A 24,029-nucleotide genomic window follows, 5' to 3' on the forward strand; every position below is an offset into this window, starting at 1 on the left:
GCTGAAGGAGGTGGTAGGGCTGCCATCCTTGGAGACCATAGAATCATGGGGAAGAGTTTCCAGTGCCCCAGATGCCAAGGATTGCTGGAGAGCAGTCCTGAGGCTGATGTTCACACTTTGCTTTCTTCCCTTTTCCCTTGCTCTGCAGTGAGTAAGGAATTTCCTTTCCATTTGCCACAGAGCTTTCCCTTGATGCACTTTTATTCTGCACCTCTGTGTGATGCACTTTTATTCTGCACCTCTGTGTCAGACTGCACCACTCCATGGCACAGGAAAGTGTCACAGAATCATGGAATTGTCAGGGTTGGAAGGGACCTCAAGGCTCAGCCAGTTCCAACCCCCCTGCCATGGGCAGGGACACCTCACACCACAGCAGGTTGCTCACAGCCACATCCAGCCTGGCTACAAACACCTCTAGGGATGAGGCTTCCACCACCTCCCTGGGCAACCTGTGCCAGTGTCTCACCACCTCTTTACAAGGTCCTTTCAGGTAGCTGTAGACAGCAATGAGGTCTCCTCTCAGCCTCCTCTGTTCCAAACTAACCATCCCCAGCTCCTTCAGTTGCTCTTCATCATATTAATTCTCCAAGCCCTTCCCAGCTTCCTTGCCCTGCTCTGCCCTGGCTCCAGCACCTCCACATCTCTCTTGTATTGAGGAGCCCAGAACTGGACACAATCCTCAAGGTATGGCCTCCCCAGAGCTGAGTCCCAGGGGACAATCCCCTCCCTGCTCCTGCTGGACAGCAGCTCCCTGGGGAGAGACCTTGGAGTCCTGGTGGCCAGCTGGTGCCTGGAGCAGCTGAGGGAGGGACTTGCTCGGTGCTGAAAGCTGTGGGTAGGTGGAATAACCCCAAGAGGAACCTGGCCAAAACGATCAGCTCTCCAGTACCCAAACTCAAGCAGTCTCTGTTTTCCTTGTAACCACATCTCTTTTTCACTGGAAGAAAGGAAAAGAGGACAACGTGGCTTTGCTGCTGCTGCTTTTTTACCTCCTCCTCCTCCTTTATTTTTTCCTCCTCCTCCTCCTTTATTTTTTCCTCCTCCTCCTCCTTTATTTTTTCCTCCTCCTCCTCCTCCTCCTTTATTTTTTCCTCCTCCTCCTCCTCCTCCTTTATTTTTTCCTCCTCCTCCTCCTCCTCCTTTATTTTTTCCTCCTCCTCCTCCTTTATTTTTTCCTCCTCCTCCTCCTTTATTTTTTCCTCCTCCTCCTCCTCCTTTATTTTTTCCTCCTCCTCCTCCTTTATTTTTTCCTCCTCCTCCTCCTTTATTTTTTCCTCCTCCTCCTCCTCCTTTATTTTTTCCTCCTCCTCCTCCTCCTTTATTTTTTCCTCCTCCTCCTCCTCCTTTATTTTTTCCTCCTCCTCCTCCTCCTTTATTTTTTCCTCCTCCTCCTCCTCCTCCTTTATTTTTTCCTCCTCCTCCTCCTCCTCCTTTATTTTTTCCTCCTCCTCCTCCTCCTCCTTTAGTTTTTCCTCCTCCTCCTCCTCCTCCTTTAGTTTTTCCTCCTCCTCCTCCTCCTCCTTTAGTTTTTCCTCCTCCTCCTCCTTTATTTTTTCCTCCTCCTCCTCCTTTAGTTTTTCCTCCTCCTCCTCCTCCTTTAGTTTTTCCTCCTCCTCCTCCTCCTTTAGTTTTTCCTCCTCCTCCTCCTCCTTTAGTTTTTCCTCCTCCTCCTCCTCCTTTAGTTTTTCCTCCTCCTCCTCCTTTAGTTTTTCCTCCTCCTCCTCCTCCTTTATTTTTTCCTCCTCCTCCTTTCCTTCTTCCCTGGAAAGACATTTTGTGACACTGAGATTAGCCAAGCTCAGAGTGTCCCTGTCTGGAAGCACTTAGCTGTGAACTCACAAGCTCTTGGCTCCTGGCTTGATTTATCCTCTGTGCACTCAGCAGATAACCTCTGGCTGTGTCCTGGGTTGCTTTGCAGTGTGAAGGCCAAAGTGACTTCACTGGAAGAACCTTAGGCAGTTGTGAGAGGGAAACCATGTGCTGGGCTGAGAGAGTGCTGGAGGGTGCTGTGCCCTGACAGGCTGTGTTGGCATGGAGCTAACTGACAGAGTGAGCTCCATGGAGAATGTTTTAGTTTGGAGAATGAACCTGATGAAGGGCAACTGAAGGAGCTGGGGATGGTTAGTTTGGAAAAGAGGAGGCTCAGGACTCCTCTGCCAGCATGCCAGAGTGGTCCAACCTTTTTACCACTGCTTTTGTGGAACACTTCTGTGACAGAAACAGTTCTCAGGTTCCTGGAATCTTCTCATGACTTCACTTCAAAGTGGTCAGAAAAGTGCTGGGTTTGAAACAAAGCACTTGGGGTTGAAGCAAATCGTTTGCTCAAGCCAAGCCAGAGCTTTGATGCTGACAGTGGAAGTGGGGAGCTGGGAGAGCTGATGAGCGACTGGCAGTCGTGCCAAGCTCTGTGCAGCTCAGCTTGCCTCCCAGGGAGGGGAGGGGGACACAGTGGTTGTGCTGTGCAGGCTGCTCTGACCCTGCTGCTGGTTCTCACCCAACCCCCCCCTACAAAGAGAAGAAGGCAGAGAGAGGCTGAGGGGCTCCACCTCTGGAAAGCAGAGTGAAAACGTGGAGCTCATCTTGTCCCTGAGACGTGCTCCCAGCCTCTGCTCCACCAGATGTTCTCTCGTGGATGGCCATCTGCTGGCTTTTCCCTTTCCCCTCACAGGCTTGGTTCCAGCCTGCTGACCCCCAGCAGATGTGCCACACCACTTCAGCTGCTCTCCACGAAGGCCTTTCCCTTGTGAGCATGCACAGAAAATACCTGCCTGGCCCTGTGTGAGCTGTGTCGCGTCTCCAGGTCACAGTGAGGAAGGATGAGGGACCGAATTCTGAGCCAGTGATGACATAGGTCACCTCCCACTGCTTTCCAGGGAGTCAGAGTTGGCTGTGGAAGACACAGTTGAGCAACTCCAAGTGCCTCTGACACACACATTTGGCTCACATTCTGCCAGCACTCCAGGCTTTTCTCTCTTTTCCCCCCCCAGTTCAGATGTTTGAGTGCTCTGCCTTGAGGGGCTGGAAGGGTCTGGGTCTATTTGGGGCTTTTTAGTCTGCAGAAGAGAAGGCTGAGAGGGGATTTAAGCAATGCCTATCAATATCTGAGGGCTGGGGGTCAGGAGGCAGGAGACAGGCTCTGCTCAGCTGCACCCTGGGATAGGACAAGGGGCAATGGATGGAAACTCCAGTGCAGGAGGTTCCACCTCAACATGAGGAGGAACTTCTTCACTGTGAGGGTCACACAGCCCTGGAAGAGGCTGCCCAGAGAGGTGGTGGAGTCTCCTTCTCTGGAGACTTTCCAGCCCCATCTGGATGTGTTCCTGTGTGACCTGTGCTGGATTCTATGGCCCTGCTCTGGTGGGGGGGTTGGACTGGATGATCTCTGGAGGTCCCTTTCACCTCCTGACATCCTGTGAGCCTGTGGTTCATTGGGTAGGCCCAGGCTCAGCTGTCTGTCCAGCCTCCCTGTCTGGCATCTCGTCCTGCTCAAGCAGGAAAAGGTTTGGTGTGCAGGGGTGAGGAGTTTGGGAGCAGCTGGTAAGGAACTGTTGGAGTGTGCAGATCTCTCAGTTGTGCTCCTGCTAGAACAACACAGAGTCAAGCACAGAATGTGAGGGGCTGGAAGGGACCTCAAAGCTCATCCAGTCCAAGCCCCCTGCCAGAGCAGCATCACCTAGAGCAGGTCACACAGGAACACATCCAGGTGGGTTTTGAGTATCTCCAGAGAGGGAGACTGCACAACCCCCCTGGGCAGCCTGCTCCAGGGCTCTGTCACCCTCACAGGGAAAAGATTTCTCCTCCTGTTTCCATGGAACTTCCTCTGCCTCAACTTCCACCCCTGCCCCTTGTCCACCTGAGGTCTGATGTGAAGATACAAAGGGGTTTATTTGCCCTGAAAGCTTCCCAGAGCTGCTCCTTCAGATGCTGTGTGTTGGGTGGCTCTGAAGAGGGCTGGGGTCCAACTCAGAGGAGAGTGATGCCCCTGCAGAGGGACTGCTTTACCTTCATGTCCTGCTGAGCTGGCTCAACAAGAGTGGCAGTGGACATTTCCCCCCTGGCTTTCTGGATGCTGCTCAGCATCGTTTTCCCTGCTCCCCAACACTGAGGAGCTGCAGTTCTGTGCTACCAGTGAAGCTGCACAGGAGCAGCCAGCAGGGAATTGAGGAATGCTGGACCTAACAGGCTGCTCAGTTGTGAGGCTGCTGCCCTGGAGAAGTTTCAGGCTCTTCTCACACCTCGTCCCTTCCACTTTCCCCGCTGCTGTGCTGGGCTGGTTACTCCCTGGCTTATGGTTCCTGTGGTCACAGGCACAGACCCAGCAGCCAGCTCTGGACATTCCATAGGCAAGATGAAGCACCCACAGCAGCTCATGAGGCCATTTTTAGGCTGATACTGCCTGCAAACAGGCAGGGGACAAACTATCTGCTTTAGAGAGGTGGTGTGGGTTCAGAACACCTCAATTTGCTGAGCTCTGAGAGCATCTCAGGTCTTCTTCACAGTATCACAGTATATTAGAGGTTGGAAGGCACCTCCAGAGATCATCCAGTCCAACCCCCTGCCAGAGCAGGGTCACCCAGGGCAGTCTGCACAGGAATGCATCTAGGTGGGGATTGAAAGCCTCCAGAGAAGGAAACTCCACAACCTCTCTGGGCAGCCTGCTCCAGGGCTCTGGCACCCTCACTGCAAAGAAGTTTCTCCTCATGTTGAGCTCAAACGTTCTATATTCAAGTCTGTATCCTTTGTTCCTTGGCTTATTACTGCGCACCACTGAGAAGAGCTTGGCCCCCTCCACTTGCCCCCCACCCCTCAGCTATTGATAGACATTGATCAGATCCCTCTCAGCCTTCTCTTCTCCAGACTGAACAGCCCCAGGGCTCTCAGTCTCTCTTCCCAGGGGAGATGCTCAAGTCCCCTAAGCATCCTCCTGGCTCTCCCTTGGACTCTCTCCAGCAGGTCTCTGTCTCTCTTGAACTGGGGAGCCCAGCACTGGACAGAGGCCAGGGCAGAGCAGAGGGGGAGCAGAACCTCCCCAGCCCTGCTGGCCACACTTCTCTTGCTGCTCCTCAGGATCCCATTGTCTCTCTTGGCCACCAGGGCACTTTGCTGTCCCATGCAGAACTTGCTGCCCCCCAGCACTCCAAGGTCATTGTGGAGCTGCTCCTTATCAATGGCTGGGACACAGCAGAGCTACTGCAGGTGCTGCACATGGGAGATCTTCACCTTCCAGCTGCTCTGGGTGGCAATCAGGCATTGTGTGGGGTGAGGGACAGCAAAGTCAGGGACTGGCACAGGCTGCCCAGGGAGGTGGTGGAGTGCCCATCCCTGCAGGTGTTTGAGCAATGTGTGGCCATGGCCCCTGGGGGCAGGGTTTAATGGCCATGGTGGGGTTGGGTTGATGCTTGGGTCCAGCCTTAGAGGTGTTTTCTAACCCGAGCAATTCTCTGGTACTAAGAAAATGGTAATGGCTTTGCCTTCCTGGATAGGAGGAGGCTGCTGCAGGTGGGGAATGGGAGCTGGGTGGTGTCCTGGGGCTGCTGTAATTAAGGCAGTTGCAGTTTGCTTCTGGAGGTGGCTGCCAGCCAAGCACTCTGCTGCACCCTCTGCTTGAGCACTGGGTTTGTGCTCACCTCTGGGCTCAGCTGGTTGGGGAGCTGAAGCCAGGATGCACAATTCCAGCCAGAAGGAATTCAGCCTATGGAAAAAAAACAGTAAAAAGCTGCTGCTTGTGGCAGGATTACAGCAGGGAGGACAGCAAAAAAAACCCCACTCTGCTGAGGGGAAGGACTGCAGAGGGGATGGAGTTTCTCAGGAACTCAGAGTTTCCACAGGCTGGGATCGTTTTGTGCTTGCCTCTGTGCAGCTGGAGGCAAGGCTCCTGCTGAGGCTGCTTTGTCTGCTGTGGTTTGTAGAGCTCCACTCTTCTGCAAGGCATTCTGCAACCTCAGAAATACCTTTTCCTTTCTTCTTCCCCTCCCTCCCCCTTGCTAAAAGCCCTCCTTTTAGCAGTCACTGAACCTGCAGACAAAGAGAATTTCCTCTCAGGCTCAGGTGTGTTGTCTGTCTGGGTCCCTCAGGTTGGGTGCCACTGGGTTTGAAGCCTGGCAGCTGCCTGGTGCTCAGTGGGGGTGAAATCCCTGCAGCCCTGTGTGGGCTGTGGTGCAGGTGTGAGGTTCACCCTGGGAGACTTTCCACTGCCTCCCCTGGAGGCTGGATGGAGGCCCAGGCTAATGTGTACTTAACACAGGCTCCCAGCAAAACCATTTTTACCCCCAGGATCTGGCTGCTGCCCACCTCCCCTGTGCCCCACTGCCTGGGTGGCCTCTCTGGAAGGTAGCACTTGCTGCACACACAGCTCCTGCTCCTCACCACGTCCCACACGGGCTTGCAGAGTTTGGGGATCACTGCACCTTGCCTGGGGTGGAAATTGTCACAGGAGCTTTGAAGGACACCAGGCTGTGGTAGGCTGAGGTGAGCAAGGCTGGTGGCTCATCCCTGGGGTTATTAAAGTCAAGGGTTTGGGTTCTTTGATCTTGGACTGGGTGCCCCTGCTCTAGGGGGTTGGACTGGGTGCCCCTGCTCCTAGCAAGGGGGTTGGACTGGGTGGTCTCCAGAGGTCCCTTCCAGCCCCCACCACGCTGGGATGCTCAGAGGTGTATGGAACTCTTCTTCCAAGTGCTGCCTAGCAGAGTACCTGGGCTGGCTGCTGGGGTTGCTTAGCCTGGAGAAGAGGAGGCTCAGGGGAGACCTTCTTGCTCTCTCCAACTCCCTGAAGGGAGGTTGTAGCCAGGTGGGGGATGGTCTCTTCTCCCAGGCACCCAGCACCAGAACAAGAGGACACAGTCTCAAGCTGTGCCAGGGGAGGTTTAGGCTAGAGGTGAGGAGAAAGATTGGCCATGGGAATGTGCTGCCCAGGGAGGTGGTGGAGTCACCATCCCTGGAGGTGTTTAAGAAGAGACTGTATGGGGCTCTTGGTGCCATGGTTTGGTTGATCAGATGGTGTTGGGTGAGAGGTTGGTCTGGTCTGGTCTGGTCTATTCTATTCTGTTCTATTCTGTTCTGTTCTGTTCTGTTCTGTTCTGTTCTGTTCTGTTCTGTTCTGTTCTATTCTATTCTTTCCCAGGGGACAGGAGGGGCAATCAGGACTCTAACTCAGACCAGAGGATGCTGAACTGGAGCTCTACCAGACCCAGGCTGCTGAGAGGAAGGTGTTCAGCCTGAGCTCAGACCTCGTCAGCCAAGCATTGTAAGTCAGAGGAATGCTGAGCTGGTGCTTGGACAATCTGTGCTGTGTTTCCAAGGACCTGGCTGTAGGCACTTCCTGTGATGCAGGGAAAGCAGCTGGGGAGCTGAAGGCTTTTCTGCCCGGCACCACCAGGGCTGTGTGCTCCAGGCTCCAGGCAGGCATCAAGCTAATCTGTAGTGACAGCCTTGGCTCCATCACAGCAAGGCTGCTTTGTTGGAAGTGCTTGAGGCTGGCTCTTGGCTCCCTTCCTCCCTTTCACCAGCAGTGCTCACTTCCTCTGAGTGATCTTCACTTTCAGGGGGCAGCTCCACGTTGAGCAGACCTGTGTTGAGTGGTGTGCTGGCAGCAGATCCTTCCCCAGGCTGCAAGGATGTGGTGGTGGGAAAGGTACCCGGGGTGAGGAGGAGGCTGATTCGCTCAGGCAGGGCTGCTCTGCAGGGTGGTTCCATGGTGAGCAGCTCTGGTGTGCCCATTCAGCCAGGGCCCACCAGGCTGTGCTCCTCTCCTGCCCTCCATGTGGTTGCTGTTGCCCAAGGCAGAGCTCTGGGGAAGCTGTGAGCAGGTTTGTGTCCCAGGTGCTCCAGAGCAGACCTCTGGGTTGGGGCAATCCCAGGCACTGTTATAGGCTGGGCAGGGACTGGCTGGAGAGCAGCCCTGAAGAAAAGGACCTGGGGGTGCTGGCGGAGGAGAAGCTCAACAGGAGCCAGCAGTGAGCACTGGCAGCCCAGAGAGCCAAGCAGAGCCTGGGCTGCAGCAAGAGAAGTGTGGCCAGCAGGGCCAGGGAGGGGATTCTGCCCCTCTGCTCCACTCTGCTGAGACCACAGCTGGAGCTCTGGGGCCAGTTCTGGAGCCTCTGTGCCAGGAAGGATCTGGAGGGGCTGGAAGGTGTCCAGAGAAGGGCCATGAGGAGGAGCAGAGGGCTGGAGCTGCTCTGCTGTGAGGACAGACTGAGGGAGTTGGGGTTGTGCAGGCTGGAGAGGAGAAGGCTCTGAGGAGACCTAACTGTGGCCTTCCAGGATCTGAAGGGGGCTCCAAGAAAGCTGGGGAGGGACTTCTGAGGGTGTCAGGGAGTGATAGGACTGGGGGGATTGGAGCAAAACTAGAAGTGGGGAGATTCAGATTGGATGTTAGGAAGTAGTTTTTCCCCAGGAGGGTGGTGAGAGCCTGGCACAGGCTGCCCAGGGAGGTGGTGGAAGCCTCATCCCTGGAGGTTTTGAAGTCCAGGCTGGATGTGGCTGTGAGCAACCTGCTGCAGTGTGAGGTGTCCCTGCCCATGGCAGGGGGCTTGGAACTGGCTGAGCCTTGAGGTCCCTTCCAACCCTGGCAGTTCCATGGTTCTATGATCTCCAGAGCAGGTCACAAGCAGCCAAGCTGACTTCAGGCTGGCTCAGGAACTGGGCTGCAGCCACTACACCATCTGAAAAAGATGCAAAGCAGAGCTCCTGTGCAGTGTGCAACCCCTGGTGGGTGGGAGCAGGGTCTGCAGGGCAGGATCTGCAGGGCAGGGTCTGCAGGGCAGGTGTTTCCTTCTCATTTCCTGGGCAGTCAAAAGAGCACAGACTTGCAGGGGTGTTTGAGATCCTGTTCTGGTGGTTGCTATCTTCAGGACAAAAGGAAATGACTCAGGCTGTGCCAGGGGAGTCTTAGGTTGGACATGAGGAACGATTCCTTCCTCAGAAGGGTTTGTCCAGCCGTGGCCCAGGCTGCCCAGGGCAGTGGTGGAATCCCCATCCCTGGAGGGGCTTCAGAGCTGTGGTGCTGAGGGTGCTGAGCTGTGGTTTGGTGGTGAGCTGGCAGTGCTGGGGTAAGGCTTGGACTCGGTCTTGAAGGTCTTCTTCATCCCAAACGATGCTGTGCTTGATTTCTTGCTGCTGAAGAGTCTGACTGTGTTCCATGAGGTGCCAAGCTGAGGAAAAGCTGCTGGAGAAGCAGCTAGGAGCTGTTTCTGCTGAGAGCTCGCTGCTGCTGGCTGCAGCATTAGCCAGCTCTGAACATCTTCATCCCATTCCTCATCTCCTTGCCAGTGAAATTCCTGCTGCTCCTGCACATTTGTTGTGGCAAATCCCAGCTCTGATCTAGCAGGTGAGAGCCGTGGCTGCTCCTTGTACTTCTCAGGGGAGGCCCTGGGGTTTCTAGCTGGGTTCTGGGTGCTCCCGAGTACCCTCTTCGGTGGGCAGGAGACCTTCTGCAGAGCTCTGCTGCCTCCCGGTGGCTTCTCAGCTTACCTCCTGAAGCACTGGGATGACAAACGCCACTTTGTCCCTCGCTGCCCTCTTCTTTTCCTTCTGCCCCTGCGCGGTGGCTCCAGCAGCAGCTGCCAGAGGTGCCCGGGACGTCTGGCTCCCTCCCGCTGAGGCTGGGGACATGTCTGTGCCCTGCCAGCCTGGCTGCCCACCTCCTGGCCCGGGGGCTGGAGCTATTTTCTTCCCCTGCCAGCCCCTTTCAACACCCCTGTCTCCATCCTTCACACCCCCAAGCCCTGCCCAGGTGCATTGGGCATGGGCAGGTGGCTGCCCCCAACCCAGAGCATCTGTCCCCTCTGGTGGCATGTCCTGAGCCCCTGCCACCCAAGCAGTAACTGGAGGGTGATGAAACCTGCTGAGGCATGGAGCCCCTGTGGCTCTCCAGTCTTTGGCTGCTATTCTGGTTCACAGGATGTTAGGGGTTGGAAGGGACCTCCAAAGATCTTCCAGTCCAAACCCCCCTGCCAGAGCAGGAGCATAAAATCCAGCACAGGTCACAGAGGAACACATCCAGATGGGGCTGGAAAGGCTCCAGAGAAGGAGACTCCACAACCTCTATGGGGAGACCTCATTGCTGTCTGCAACTACCTGAAAGGACCTTGTGGAGAGGCTGCTGCTGGTCTCTTCTCACAGCTGATTAGTGACAGAACAAGAGGGAATGGCCTCAAGCTGCCACTGGGTAGCTTCAGGCTGGACAGTAGGAAGAACTTTTCTCCATCAAGAGTGGTCAGGGACTGCAATGTGCTGCCCAGGGAGGTGGTGGAGTCCCCAAGCCTGGCTGTGTTTGAAGGTGGTTTGGCTGTGGTGCTTGGGGCTGTGGTTTAGGGCTGAGCCTTGTGGAGCAGGCTCCTGGGTTGGACTTGGTGCTCCTGAGGGTCTGCTCCAAGCTGAATGTCTCTGTGGGTCTGTGACAGGAATTTTCTTTGCATGAAGTCAGGGATTATGATCCCATCCAAATCACTTGGCTTTGTGTGGGGAGTTGGTTTTGTTTGTTTGGAGGTGGGGGGGTTGGTTTTGTCCTCTTACAAATGAGATCCTGCTGACAGCAGCAGCTTTAAGGTTGATAAAGGGATTGTGGCACAGGCTTTGATCAGGCAGGTTGTGTATTTTGGCCTGTGGGGCAATGAGGGCTGAGCCACAGCCAGGTTGTGCTCTGTGGTTTCCCTTCAGGCTGGGCAGCACAGTTTGGGTTGGTTTGGTTTGGGTTCTCTTGGGTTTGGGGTAGGTTGGTGGTTGTTGTTGTTTTTTTCTTGCTTGCAAATGCTCTCTGCTTCAAGGAGGTTCATTTCCTGCTGTGTTTCCCCCAAACAAGCTTCAAAGAGGTCTCTTTCCTGGTGTGTCTTCCTGAAAGGAGCAGCTCCTGGAGGGCTCTGTGTGAGCAGAACCTGCCTGAGCAGGGTGAGCCTCTGGCAGCAGAGCTGTGAGGGCAGAAAGTGGAAAGGCAGCAGCAGGGCAGAGGTTTTGCTGTTACCAGCAGATGTCAGCTCTCCTCCCTCAGAGCTCTTCCTCCCAAGCCCAGGCTGGTGGCACAAAGCTTATTTCCAGCAGGGCTGATGCATGGAGGCAGCAGGGCAGGGCCTCTGCTAGCTCAGGCAAGTCTTGCAGCACCCAGTGACAGGCAGCCCTGACTGGGAGGACTCAAGAAGGACCTGGACCTGCTGGAGTGGATCCAGGGGAGGCCACAAAGATGATGAGAGGGCTGGAGCACCTTCCCTATGGGGACAGGCTGAGAGGGTTGGGACTATTCAGCCTGGAGAAGAGAAGGCTCCAGGGATACCTCAGAGCTGCATTTCAGTATCTGAAGGGGACCTGCAAGCAGGCTGGGGAGGGACTGTTCAGAAGGGGCTGTGGGGATAGGATGAGGGACAATGGTTTGAAACTGGAGCAGGGCAGAGTTAGGTTGGACATCAGGAGGAAGTTCTGCACAGGGAAGGTGGAGAGAGACTGGAACAGGCTGCCCAGGGAGGTGGTTGAGGCTCCATCCCTGCAGACATTCAAGATCAGAGTCTGGGCAGCCTGCTGCAGCTGGAGCTGTCCCTGCTGCCTGCAGGGGGATTGGACAAGATGACCTTTGGGGGTCCCTCCCAACCCAATGCAGTCTGTGCCACACAGCCCCTCCAGGCTCAGGGTGAGGAGCACCGATGGGGCCAGGGTCACAGCAGTGCTTTGAGCATTCCCCAGCTGAATTGTTCCCCAGCACGGTGCTGGGGCTGGCAGCTTCAGAGCTGCCAGGGAAAGCAGAAGCAGAAAAAGGAAGGTCAGGGCCAACAGCTGCTTTTGAAGAGCACTTCAACAGAACCATTCTTGGTCAATCCACACCTGGGATCAACCCAGTGACAGCAACTGTGGCACTGGGCAGCCTGATCTAGCTGGAGGTGTCCCTGCTGACTGCAGGGGGGTTGGACAAGGTGACCTTTGAGGGTCCCTTCCAACCCAATGCAGGGACACCTCACACTAGATTTTAAGGCTCAGAGTCTTAAACACCTCCAGGAATGAGGCTTCCACCACCTCCCTGGGCAACCTGCTCCAGTGCCTCACCACCCTCGTGGTTCAGCCCCACTGCTGCTGGGACCTGGGGCATGGAACTAAGCTAACCTCAGCTCTGTTGGGCAGGATTCAGCTCTCCTGGCCTCCAGGACCCAGGTGACCACAGAGGTGTGTTGCTCTTGGTTTTGTTGGAGCAGTGTCAGCAGTGCCAGGCTCTGACTGGCCATGGTGCTGCAGGACTGGTGGAGAACTGAGTTTCCTATCCCAGGCTGAGGAGGGAAGCAGAGCTAGATGCCAACCACCTGGATATTGGGGGGGTGCCCAGGACTTAACGAAAGGAAATGTTGAAAAGGTTGACCAGGCTCTACTCCTCTACATGTGAGCTGGTACCACAGCTTTCAGTCTTCTGTGATATCCTCCAAAGGATGCTCCCATCCCCGAGGGCTTCTCAGTGGGAGGGACAAGTGGGGATGCTTCACTGCAGCTGGTGAAACTTCAACTGCAGCACAGAGCTCAGCTTTTAACTGAGCTGTTTACCTGATCATCCCTAAAGCAGGGCTGCCTGGGTGCTGCCAGGGCTGCCTGGGTGCTGCCAGGGCGGTGCTGGGGTGTGACTGTTGACTGCCTGTTCAGACTACCCTGTGCAGAAGTGATTGCACAGAAATGCCTCCATCCTGAGAGCAGATAAATCTGAGCTTTCAAACATTAACCAGAAGCCCTGCAGAAGAGCATGAGTTGTGGTTTTGTTTTGGTGGTGGTTGGTTGATTGTTTTCTCTCCTGCTAAACCTGTTTATGGCACAACTGGTTGGTCCAAGGTGAAGGGTGCCAGGACTACTGTGCCAGGGGAAGGATGGTGCTGGGGTTGGGTGCTGCTGTCTGATCCAGTTTGGGATCTGCCAGAAATTGGGATGGGTCTGAACAGGAGGTTTCACCTCCACACGAGGAGGAACTTCTTCACTGTGAGGGTCACAGAGCCCTGGAGCAGGCTGCCCAGAGAGGTTGTGCAGTCTCCTGCTCTGGAGCCTTTCAAGCCCCATCTGGATGTGTTCCTGTGTGACCTGTGCTGGATTCTATGGTCCTGCTCTGGCAGGGAAGTTTGGACTGGATGATCTCTGGAGGTCCCTTCCAACCCCTACCACCCTGTGATGATCCTATGAGCAGCTGCACTCAGAAGGAGCAGCTCCTGACTCCCATCCAACCATCTGGAGCAGCCTTTAGTTTAAGGGTGACAGAGTTCTGGAGCAGGCTTCCTGCAGAGGTAGTAGAGCGTCCATCTCTGGAGACATTCCAAACCCTCCTGGATGTGTTCCTGTGTGACCTTCTCTAGGTGCCCCTCCCCTGGCAGGGGAGGGTTGGACTCAGTTGCCAGAGGTGCCTTCCAACCCCTACCACTGTGTGACTTTGATCCTTTTCACACTGAGCCTCCCTCCCCTTGGGCAGCCCTGGGTTTCTGTTCCTTGTTTTTCATCCCTCTCTTTCCCCTGCTCTGCGGCTGTCTCGTTGTGGCTGGGGGTGCTGGGGGCGAGCAGGACCCTCGGCGTTGGAGCCGGGGCTGAGGTGTTGTCGGCTCAGGGCTGCGAGCTGAAGGGACGCGGTGCGTTCCCCTTGCACAACGAAGTAACCTCTGCTCCGGACGAGCCGCCGAGAAATCGCCGCCTGGCCGGCACCCAAACACAACAGGGGATTAACTTTGCCCTGAGCTGCTTTGTGGCTTGGTAAAAAGTCAGCGAGAGACAGCCAGCGCTGCCAGTCCGGCAGGAGCCGAGCCCGCAGACATGGGAGCCAAGCTGCGGCTGCTCTGCCTCACCTCTGCGCTCCTCGCCTACTGGATCTACCTCCCCATGCCCGAGGACTACGAGGAGCCCTGGAAGACGATGCTGCTCTTGGCTCCCTTCAGGGCTGCTGCGCAGCTGGTGAGCGCGGCGCCGGGCACGGCGCGGCGCTCCTCTGGGGGGTGGGGGCTGCTCTGGGGATTCGGGAGATGCTCTGGGATGGGGGAGGAGCTGCTGGGGCTGGGGGGAGCTGGCTGCGGAGCAGAAGGTGCTGTGGGTGCCTCTGTGGTTCGCTGAGCCGTGGCAGCTTCGTGCCCTACCTACTGCCATAGAGGGAGTCTGTGCGCGATCGAAGGGCAGCAGCACCTGACCTGAAGCATTAATCTCGCCGCAACTGTGGCCATAAAGAGCCTCATCAACGACTGGATTGTGCAAGCTCCAAGAGAGGGCACTCGGAGTTAACCGGGAGGGCGGGGAGTGTTGGTTCGTGGAGGGACGTGTGCGTGGACAGACCTCTGCGAGGGAGTTTGTTCTGCTTCGTGATCCGAAGCGCTGCTCCTCCGAGGCCCGGTCCTTCCCCCAGCTTCCTCTCAAGTGTTGCTTTGGGCGGCAGAGAGGGGAACGAGGGCGGCTCTGCCGTGCAGACCTCTGTGGGTTCCTAGAGAGCTGACAGAAGGAGCTTGAAGCCTACACCAAGCTTACAGGGGCGGCAATGCTGCAGCCTGTACAAATGAAGCTCTCTCTAAGCTTCATGTAGATAGACCTTAAATTGCCTTTCCCCCTCCTTCCCCTCCGTGGTTTTTTCCCCGTTCCCCCCCCCCCCCTTTTCCCCCTCTTTTCCTCCCCCCTTCCCCTCTCCAACTGCCATCTTCCCTCCCAACAAGTGGTACCCAGCAGAGCAGCCCAGGCCCATATGCTGCAGCCTGGAGAGGCAGCGATACCAAGCCCTGGTTGCGTGGCAATGTTTGCTGACAGCACAGTCTCTCTGCCTTCCTGTGCAGCTTCTGTGTGCACACATGCCCAGCTCCTGCTCCTTCCATGCCATGCAGCCTTTGCCAGTGTGTAGAAGTGCTCTGAGGGGCTGCACACCCTGCACGCATCACACTGCTGTAGATCATAGAATGGGCTGGCTTGGAAGGGACCTCCAAAGCTCATCCAGTCCAACCCTGTCTCCAGTCAGCAGGGACATGCTCCTCTAGATCAGGTTGCCCACAGCCCTGTCAAGCATCACCTTGAATATCTCCAGGGACTGGGGCCCCAACCACCTCCCCAGGCAACCTGTTCCAGGGTTCCACCACCCTCATGGTAAAGAACTTGTTGCTGACATCCAGGATCCCACCTCTTAACTCCACTGATCCCAGCTCTTAACTCCACTGAGCTGGGAGCTGTTTTGAGCCTAGCCCTGCTATCCCAAGAGGGCTGCAGCAGTGTAAGCCGAACCTAAAGCTTCATCTCTGCCCTTGTTTGTTTCAGCTGATGTTGCTGACACCTTTCCGAGTGGCTGCAAACACTGAGAACTGGGTTTTGTTGTTTGTTTGTTTGTTTTTCCTGCACCATAAAATCTATCAAGGGGAGGCTGTGAGGAGCCTGGGGAGAGGTTTCTAGTTCAGCTTGAGGGCTGCTGCTGGAAGGCTTGGCTGCTGCAGGCATGGAGGCTGTGTGCTCCTAGTGTGTGGATCTGGGGTGTTGCTGTTCTGTGGTGCTTTGGTTACAACCCCCAGGGTGTGACTGGCAGCAGTCCCTGGGAGCTGCTGCTTTTGCTTTGATTCTGCTGGAGGCAAGGGTCTCTGTTTTCATGGGTGGTCTCCTAAGCATCACACTCCTCAGCATGCTTTGTGTCTCCAGAGCCATCAGAGGAGACCCCTGGTTAAGTCTGTGCAGCCCACAGGAGGAGGGGAGGATGAGTTTTGAGTGCTGCTGTTTGCTTGTGGACTCTCTGATGCCTCTTTGCTTGTTTGGATCTTGTGGTTGGTCCTTTCTGCCATGCTTCCTAGGTGGAAGATGGAGGAAGTGACTGTGGGGAAACTCTTCACAAAGCATGAGGAACACAGCCCAGAGCAGCTGCTTTTCCTCTTGCCCTGTAACGTGCAGCAGTCTCAGCTTGGGGCCAGCCACAGCCTTCAGAGGAGGTGTGAGATGCTTTTGGTTGATCTGATAACGACCTCCAAACCACAAGCAGGACACCAGTGGCTTTCTGCCATGTGGAATGTCCCCATGTGGACATTGTGCAGCTCTGGGAGTGTTGAAAGCCTCAGTCCTGAGGCTGAGGGCATCCTCCCAGCACAGGGGAGTTGCACAAGCCCTGTGGAGTTGCAGAACTCCCTTTGACCCATGGATTTGTTTTTTCTGGTGCTAATCCTGAGGGCAAACATAGCTGAGAGATCTCTGGCAGCTGGGTGGTGGCTGTCACCACACCAGGGCTTCTGACTGGCTTTGTCCTCGCTGAGCTTGTGACAAGGACCTGTGGTTTCTTTCTGTGTGCCAGTTGCTGCCTGTTTGGCTTCATCCCCACCCCAAACTGGTCTGGCAGAGCTCCTGGCATGGCTTGACCCAGCTCTTCAGAGGGATGACTCTTAAGGGTGGTGGCAACCCCCACCAAACATTGTCTGAAAGGTCTGAGCTGTGTTTCCATTTCTCCTAGCTGCTGGGAAAGGAGGTTCTGGGTAGAAGGTTATTGAACAGAGGATTTAAACATCATTTAGTGAACAGAATTACCAACAGCAAACCTTTCAGGGTTAGGTGGTATGATTGCCAGTGCCACCCCCTGAATGCCAGCTGAGTGCCATAACCTAACTCCTGCATTAGGAGTTATCTAATATAGCTCCTCCAAATCACCAAAAGTGTGGCCAGCAGGGCCAGGGAGGTTCTGCTCCCCCTCTGCTCTGCCCTGCTGAGACCACACCTGGAATACTCTGTCCAGTTTTGGGCTCCCCAGTTCTTCTTTCTCTCTTGGAATCTCAAAGGCAAGATTTGGTTGTTAAGCTCTGGCAATTAAGTTTTAGACACAGCACCTATGGAGGAGGTGCCCAGGGATGTGGTGGAGTCCCTGTCCCTGGAGGTGTTCAAAGAAGGCTTGGATGTGGCTCTTGCAGCCATGGTTTAGTTGTCAGGAGGTGTTAGGCAATAGGTTGGACTTGATGATCTCTGAAGTCTTTTCCAGCCTCGTTGATTCTCTGATTCTAAGAGAGACAGAGACCTGCTGCAGAGAGTCCAAGGGAGAGCCAGGAGGATGCTTAGGGGATTTGAGCAGCTCCCCTGTGAAGAGAGACTGAGAGCCCTGGGGCTGTTCAGTCTGGAGAAGAGAAGGCTGAGAGGGATCTGATCAATGTCTATCAATAGCTGAGGGCTGGGGGGCAAGTGGAGGGGGCCAAGCTCTTCTCAGTGGTGCACAGTAATGAGACAAGAAACAAGAGGTTCAAGCTTGAGCATAGAAGGTTTCAGTTCAACGTGAGGAGAAACTTCTTTGCAGTGAGGGTGCCAGAGCCCTGGAGCAGGCTGCCCAGAGAGGTTGTGGAGTCTCCTGCTCTGGAGGCTTTCCAAACCCCACCTGGATGCATTCCTGTGCAGACTGCCCTGGGTGATGCTGCTCTGGCAGGGGGGTTGGACTGGATGATCTCAGGAGGTCCCTTCCTACCTCTAAGGTACTGTGGTACTGTGATGCTGTAATATCACAGGATGCTGGGAGCTAGAGGGGACCTCTGGAGACCATCCAGCCCAACCCCCCTGCTAAAGCAGGGGCAGCCAGAGCAGGTTGCCCAGGAACATCATCAACTGAAGGTGTGAAGGTTTCAAGGTTTAAATTGCTCCTGGGCAGTTCAAAGCATCCCTTGGAGAGTCAAACCTCTGACAGGTTCTGCTCCAGGCTGGGCTCTTTCATTTCTTATCAGACACCAACCTGCTTTGAGTTTAAGTTGTTTGTCACCTTCAGATGAGGTCACTCACTCCAAGAAGGACATTGAGGTGCTGGAGCATGTCCAGAGAAGGGCAACTAAACTGGTGAAGGCTCTGCTGAGAACAGGACTGGTGAGGAGCAGCTGAAGAACCTGGGGTTGTTCAGCCTGGAGAAAAGGAGGCTGAAGAGAGACCTTCTGGCTTTCTACAAGCCCTTGAAAAGAGGTTGGAGCCATGTGGGGCTTGGTCTCTGGTCCCAAGGAACCAAGTGAAAGGCTGAGAGGCAATGGCCTCAGGTTGCACCAGAGGTTTAGGTTGGACATGAGGGACAATCTGCCCAGGGCAGTGGTGGAGTCCCCATCCCTGGAGGGGTTTCAAAGGTGTGGAGATGTGGTGCTGAGGGCCATGGTTTGGTGGTGACCTGAAAGGTCATCCCTGAAGGGATGGAGCCAGGTGGCTGAGGGTCAGCCTCTCCCTCCAAGGAGCAAGTGACAGGACAAGGCTCAGCAGCGCTCGGCTTGGCGATTTCTGCAGCAGCTTTACAGCCTGGTCTGGAGCATCACCTGGGGCAACATCGCCTCGGGGAGCCACCAGGGCTGTGTCTGAGGTGCTGTTTGCTTGCCTGCAGGCTACCATTGCTGAGCAGTTGGGTCTGATGCACTACATGGACGTGGTGAAGGCTGGCATGAGCATCGAGCACGTGGCAGCCAGGTCGGACGAGAACATCACCGTGACGGACGCCCAGCTCAGCGGCGTCCCTGTCCGGATCTTCGTGCCCAGGAAGGAGCCTGGGGGGCTGAGGAGGGCAGTGATCTATTTCCATGGAGGAGGATGGTGCTTAGGAGATGCAGGTGAGCTCTTCCCCACCACTGCCAGGGGTCTGGATGGGAGATTGTCTTTGTTTAAAGAGCAGACAGCAGTAATTTGCTCCCCGAAGGAAGTGAAATGAAGAGGTACTCCTTGAGTGGGAGAGACAGAAGTGATTCTCCTCCCCAAAGGAAGTAAAACAGAGGTTCTTGTTAAATTGGAGGGGAAAAATTGCACAAGACAAATTAGTCACGACTCTGAAGGGCCCAAACAGAGCTCCTCCCCCATGTTTCCAGATGAGGACTCCCTCTGGAGAGCCAGAAGGAGGGAGATCAAAAGAAGCAGAGCCAGCAGGTCAAGGGAGGTGATTCTCCCCCTCTGCTCCTCTCTGCTGAGACCCTGCCTGGAGCTCTGAGTCCAGTTCTGGAGCCTCTGTTCCAGGAAGGACCTGGAGGTGCTGGAAGGTGTCCAGAGAAGGGCCACGAGGAGGAGCAGAGGGCTGGAGCTGCACTGCTGTGAGGACAGACAGAGGGAGTTCGGGTTGTGCAGGCTGGAGAAGAGAAGGCTCCCAGGGGACCTCATTGTGGCCTTCCAGTATCTGAAGGGGGCTCCAAAAAGCTGGGGAGGGACTTGTGAGGGTGTCAGGGACGGATAGGACTGGGGGGGATGGAACAAAACTAGAAATGGGGAGATTGAGATAGGATGTTAGAAGTTGTTCCCCAGGAGGGTGGTGAGAGCCTGGCACAGGTTGCCCAGGGAGGTGGTGGAAGCCTCATCCCTGGAGGTGTTTGCTGCCAGGCTGGATGTGGCTGTGAGCAACCTGCTGTAGTGTGAGGTGTCCCTGCCCATGGCAGGGGGTTGGAACTGGCTGATCCTTGAGCTCCCTTCCAACCCTGACAATTCTGGGATTCAGCTGGCCTTGCTGACAGAGAGAGCAGAATTATAGGACTGAATAACAACAAAACTGCAATTTCCTGGGCCACCTCCTGGACTGCCTGGCCCCAGGAGGATTTTTCTGTCTCTATGCCTAAGGCTTCCTGTGCTTAACCCCAGGACAGAGCTCTCAATGGCTGCTTTTAAGCCTTGCCCTTTGTTTGGTGTGGGAGATGCCACCAGCTAAAAGCAGATGGAGCTCTTGGAAAGCTGCTGAACAGAGGACCATGCCCTAGGGGGGTGTTTCTGCTCCCAGGTGCTCTGTGGGGTTGCTCCAAGAGCCTCTTTCCATTCCAGGCTTGAAATCCTACGATTACCTGGCGAGGACAACTGCACACAGGCTGAATGCTGTGGTGGTGTCAGTCAAGTAAGAGAGGTTCTGCTTCTAGGTGGGCTGAGGGTTTGGAGTGAAAGAAGCTATTTCAAGTCAGCTAATGTTGCAATTGGACTTGATGATCTCTGAGGACTTTTCCAACCTTGTTGAATAACCTTCTTTTGGACAGTGTGTTTCTCTTAAGTACCTAGGGATAGGTTGAGAGGAAGTGGCCTTCAGCTGCACCAGGGGAGGTTTAGGTTGGACATGAGGAACTATTCCTTTCCTGCAAGAGTGGTCAGGCACTGGACGAGGCTGCCCAGGGAGGTGGTGGAGTCCTCAGCTCTGGAGGGCTCCAGAAAATGTGGCATCTGGGGACATGGTTTGATGGCCATGGTGGTGTTGGGTGGATGGTTGGACTGGATGATCACAGCATGTTAGGGGTTGGGAGGGACCTCCAAAGCTCATCCAGTCCAAGCCCTCCCCTGCCAGAGCAGGAGCACCTAGAGTAGATCACACAGGAGCACATCCAGATGGGGCTGGAAAGTCTCCTGAGAAGGAGACTCCACAACCTCTCTGGGCAGCCTGCTCCAGTGCTCTGTGAGCCTCCCAGTGAAGAAGTTCCTCCTCATGTTGAGCTGGAACCTCCTGTGCTGCAGTTTCCATCCATTGCCCCTTGTGCTATCCCAGGGTGCAACTGAGCAGAGCCTGTCCCCTGCCTCCTGACCCCCAGCCCTCAGTACTGATTCTGTGACTCCTGCCAGCAAAACCTGTCAGGGTTGCAGTGGGGAGCTGTGGCTGGTGGTGGTTTGGGGATGTGGCTTTACAAACTTGGGTGGGTAATAAAATATCTGGTCCTCCAGGGGGGACAGATAGCTGCCAAAATAAAAACCCTAGCAATGGGGAGATTCAGCTTGGATGTTAGGAAGTTCTTCCCCATGAGGGTGGGGAGAGCCTGGCACAGGTTGCCCAGGGAGGTGGTGGAAGCCTCCTGCCTGGAGGTGTTTGCAGCCAGGCTGGATGTGGCTGTGAGCAACCTGCTGTATTGTGAGGTGTCCCTGCCCATGGCAGGGGGGTTGGAACTGGCTGAGCCTTGAGGTCCCTTCCAGCCCAAACGATTCTATGATTCCTCTGGACACAGCCAGTCACCAAGCTGGGGGTGGGGAGGAGTGATGCTGCCTTTCTTGCTCTTGACTCACAGCAGAACCTAACAGCCCTTCTGCTTGCCCCTGGCAGCTACAGGCTGGCACCCCAGCACCATTTCCCTGCTCAGTTCGAGGATGCATACTCGGTGACCAAGTTCTTCCTGCAGAGCAAGGTCCTCTCCCAGTACGGGGTGGACCCAGCTCGAGTCTGCGTGGCAGGAGACAGCGCTGGTGGCAACTTGGCTGCAGCTGTGACACAGCAGGTAACAAAGAAACCCAACAAGAAACCCCCACCCAAGCTGGTTTAATAGCTCAGATCATTGAGTTTTGGTCATGCCATGGAGATTTCCAAGAGATTATCAAAACCTCTGCTTGGAGCAAGCCTCTCAGGGGATGTCACAGGGAGCTCTGGAGGTCCAAGCCAGCAAACAGGAGCCGTTGAGTGGCATCAAAGCAGCATTGAGGTGTCCCTGCCCGTGGCAGAGGGGTTGGAACTAGATGATCCTTGAGCTCCCTTCCAACCCTAACCCATATTCTGATGTCCTCCACACCCTCATACCTTAACCCCAGGCTTTGTGCCCCACAGACCACTCTGTCCTCAAATACCTTTGGGCAGTGTGGTTTGAGGAGGGAAATGTCACAACTGACCCTGAATGAGGTGTAAAAAGCAGCAGAAACTCCCCAACAACCACAAAAGGTTGTGGGGTGGGTCGATCATGGTGTGGTGCCTCTCACACTCCTCACTTGGGTTGGTTTGATGTTGTTGCTCTCCTGAGGAAAGGTTTGGATTGCAGGGAGTCTGACTTGGCAGGGTGAGGAATTTGCTGTGGGTGCTGAAGGCAGAAAATGAGGGTGAAGCTAGAAGCCTGGCAGTAAAGAGGGCATGCAAGAAATGCCAGTGCTCAGCTCCTCATGTGTTGTTTTTCACCTCTAAAGTGCACAGAATCACAGTTGTCTAACAGCTCAGAGTCGAACCCCCAGGCAGAGGGATGAGCTCTGGATTCTGAGAAATGTCTCAAGGAGCCTCAACCCTGCAGGGTTTCAGCTGTGAGAGTAGAAATTGTCTATAGAATCATACGACTGTCAGGGTTGGAAGGGACCTCAAGGCTCAGCCAGTCCCAACCCCCCTGCCATGGGCAGGGACACCTCACACCGCAGCAGGTTGCTCACAGCCACATCCAGCCTGGCTGCAAACACCTCCAGGGCTGAGGGGGTCTCACCTGGGGAAATGGATTGAAGCTTCAGGAGGGGAACTTGAGACTGGATGTTAGGAAGAATTTCTTCCCCATGAGGGTGGTGAGACACTGGCACAGGTTGCCCAGGGAGGTTTTGAAGGCCAAGCTGGATGTGGCTGTGAGCAGCCTGCTGTAGTGGGAGGTGTCCCTGCCCATGGCAGGGGGTTGGAACTGGCTGAGCCTTGAGCTCCCTTCCAACCCAAACCATTTCAGGATTCTATGAGCATCTTAATGCCTTCTTTCCAAGGACTTCTGTCAGGCTGAGAGCGCCAACCCTGGATTGATGATCTCAAAGGCCTTTTCCAACCTGGTCACTTCTGTGTTCTGTGACACTCTTTCGCTGACTTCTTGCACTCATTTCTTCTCCAGCTGATGGAGGACCCTGAGGCCAAAACCAAGCTGAAACTCCAAGCCTTGATTTACCCTGCTCTGCAAGCCCTGGACTTGAACACCCCTTCTTATCAAGAGAACCAGGACGACCCCCTGCTGTCCAGGTCCCTCATGGTCAGGTTCTGGAGCGAGTACTTCACCCCCGACGCATCCCTGCGGGACGCCATGGCCTCCAACCGGCACGTCCCGGCCAGCTCCGGCCACCTGCTGCAGCTGCTCAACTGGAGCAGCCTGCTGCCAGCCGAGATGAGGAAGGGTTACCCTTACCCCACGCCCACCTTTGGCAGCCCCAGGCTGGCCCGGCTGTACCCCGGCTTCCTGGAGGCGCGGGCGGCGCCGCTGCTGGCGGGCGATGCCCAGCTGCGCCGGCTGCCCCTCACCTACCTGCTGACCTGCGGGCACGACGTGCTGCGCGACGACGGGCTGCTCTACGCCGCCCGCCTGCGGGCGGCAGGGGTGCCCCTCGCCCACCACCACTTCCCAGAGGCCTTCCACGGGGCCATGATGTTCGTCTCCAGCCTGGGGGAGCTGGCGGTGGGTCACAGGCTGCTGAACAGCTACACGGAGTGGCTGGATGAGAACTTGTGAGCCGGGGAGGGGCTTGCTGCAGGAGGTCCTGGCTCGAAGGGCCGTGGAATTGTCAGGGTTGGAAGGGACCTCAAGGAGCATCCCAACCCCCCTGCCATGAGCAGGGACACCTCACACCACAGCAGGTTTGCCTGGCCTTAAAAAACCTCCAGGGGTGAGGCTTCCACCACCTCCCTGGGCAACCTGTGCCAGGCTCTCGCCACCCTCCTGGGGAACAACTTCTTCCTCACAGCCAATCTCAATCTCCCCACTTCTAGTTTTGCTCCATACCCCCCAGTCCTATCACTCCCTGACACCCTCAGAAGTCCCTCCCCAGCTTTCTTGGAGCCCCCTTCAGATCCTGGAAGGCCACAATGAGGTCTCCTCGGAGCCTTCTCCTCTCCAGCATGAGCAACCCCAACTGTCTCAGGCTGTCCTCATAGCAGAGCAGCTCCAGCCCCCTGCTCATCCTCGTGGTCCTTCTCTGGACACCTTCCAGCACCTCCAGACCCTTCCTGGCACAGAGGCTCCAGAACTGGCCCCAGAGCTCCAGCTGTGGTCTCAGCAGAGTGGAGCAGAGGGGCAGAATCCCCTCCCTGGCCCTGCTGGCCACACTTCTCTTGCTGCAGCCCAGGCTCTGCTTGGCTCTCTGGGCTGCCAGTGCTCACTGCTGGCTCCTGCTGAGCTTCTCCTCCCCCAGCACCCCCAGGTCCTTTTCTTCAGGGCTGCTCTCCAGCCAGTCCCTGCCCAGCCTATAGCAGTGCCTGGGTGCTGTGAGGAGAGGAGGAGTTGTGTGAGGTTTGGGCTTTGGGTGCTGCCCCAGGGGGTGTCCAGACTGCAGCATTTCTGCATCCTCTGTCAGGAAAAACCTGTCTGGTCCTAACCCAAGTTTTCCTCCAGTGCTGTTGTCTGAGCTCAGAGCCCCACAGACCATCAGGGCTGCCCTGGGACTTCTGGCCAAGCCCAGAAGGGTTGCTGTGCCCAGCCTCCAGCTGGCACAGT

At 55.7% G+C, this 24,029-nt stretch overlaps 1 protein-coding gene across 1 annotated transcript; it reads left to right on the forward strand.

Annotated features, from left to right (window-relative positions):
• The first annotated feature begins 13,628 nt into the window (after positions 1 to 13,628).
• Positions 13,629 to 23,157, forward strand: LOC104301964 (arylacetamide deacetylase). Its single transcript, XM_054166643.1, has 5 exons — positions 13,629 to 13,887; positions 18,266 to 18,488; positions 19,675 to 19,744; positions 20,927 to 21,098; positions 22,440 to 23,157. The coding sequence occupies exons 1-5, from the start codon at positions 13,750 to 13,752 to the stop codon at positions 23,046 to 23,048; spliced, it is 1,212 nt and encodes a 403-aa protein (XP_054022618.1). The 5' UTR covers positions 13,629 to 13,749; the 3' UTR covers positions 23,049 to 23,157.
• The last annotated feature ends 872 nt before the right edge of the window (positions 23,158 to 24,029 follow it).

The sequence above is a fragment of the Dryobates pubescens genome, chromosome 13 (genome assembly GCF_014839835.1).
Source record: "Dryobates pubescens isolate bDryPub1 chromosome 13, bDryPub1.pri, whole genome shotgun sequence".
NCBI lineage: Eukaryota > Metazoa > Chordata > Aves > Piciformes > Picidae > Dryobates > Dryobates pubescens.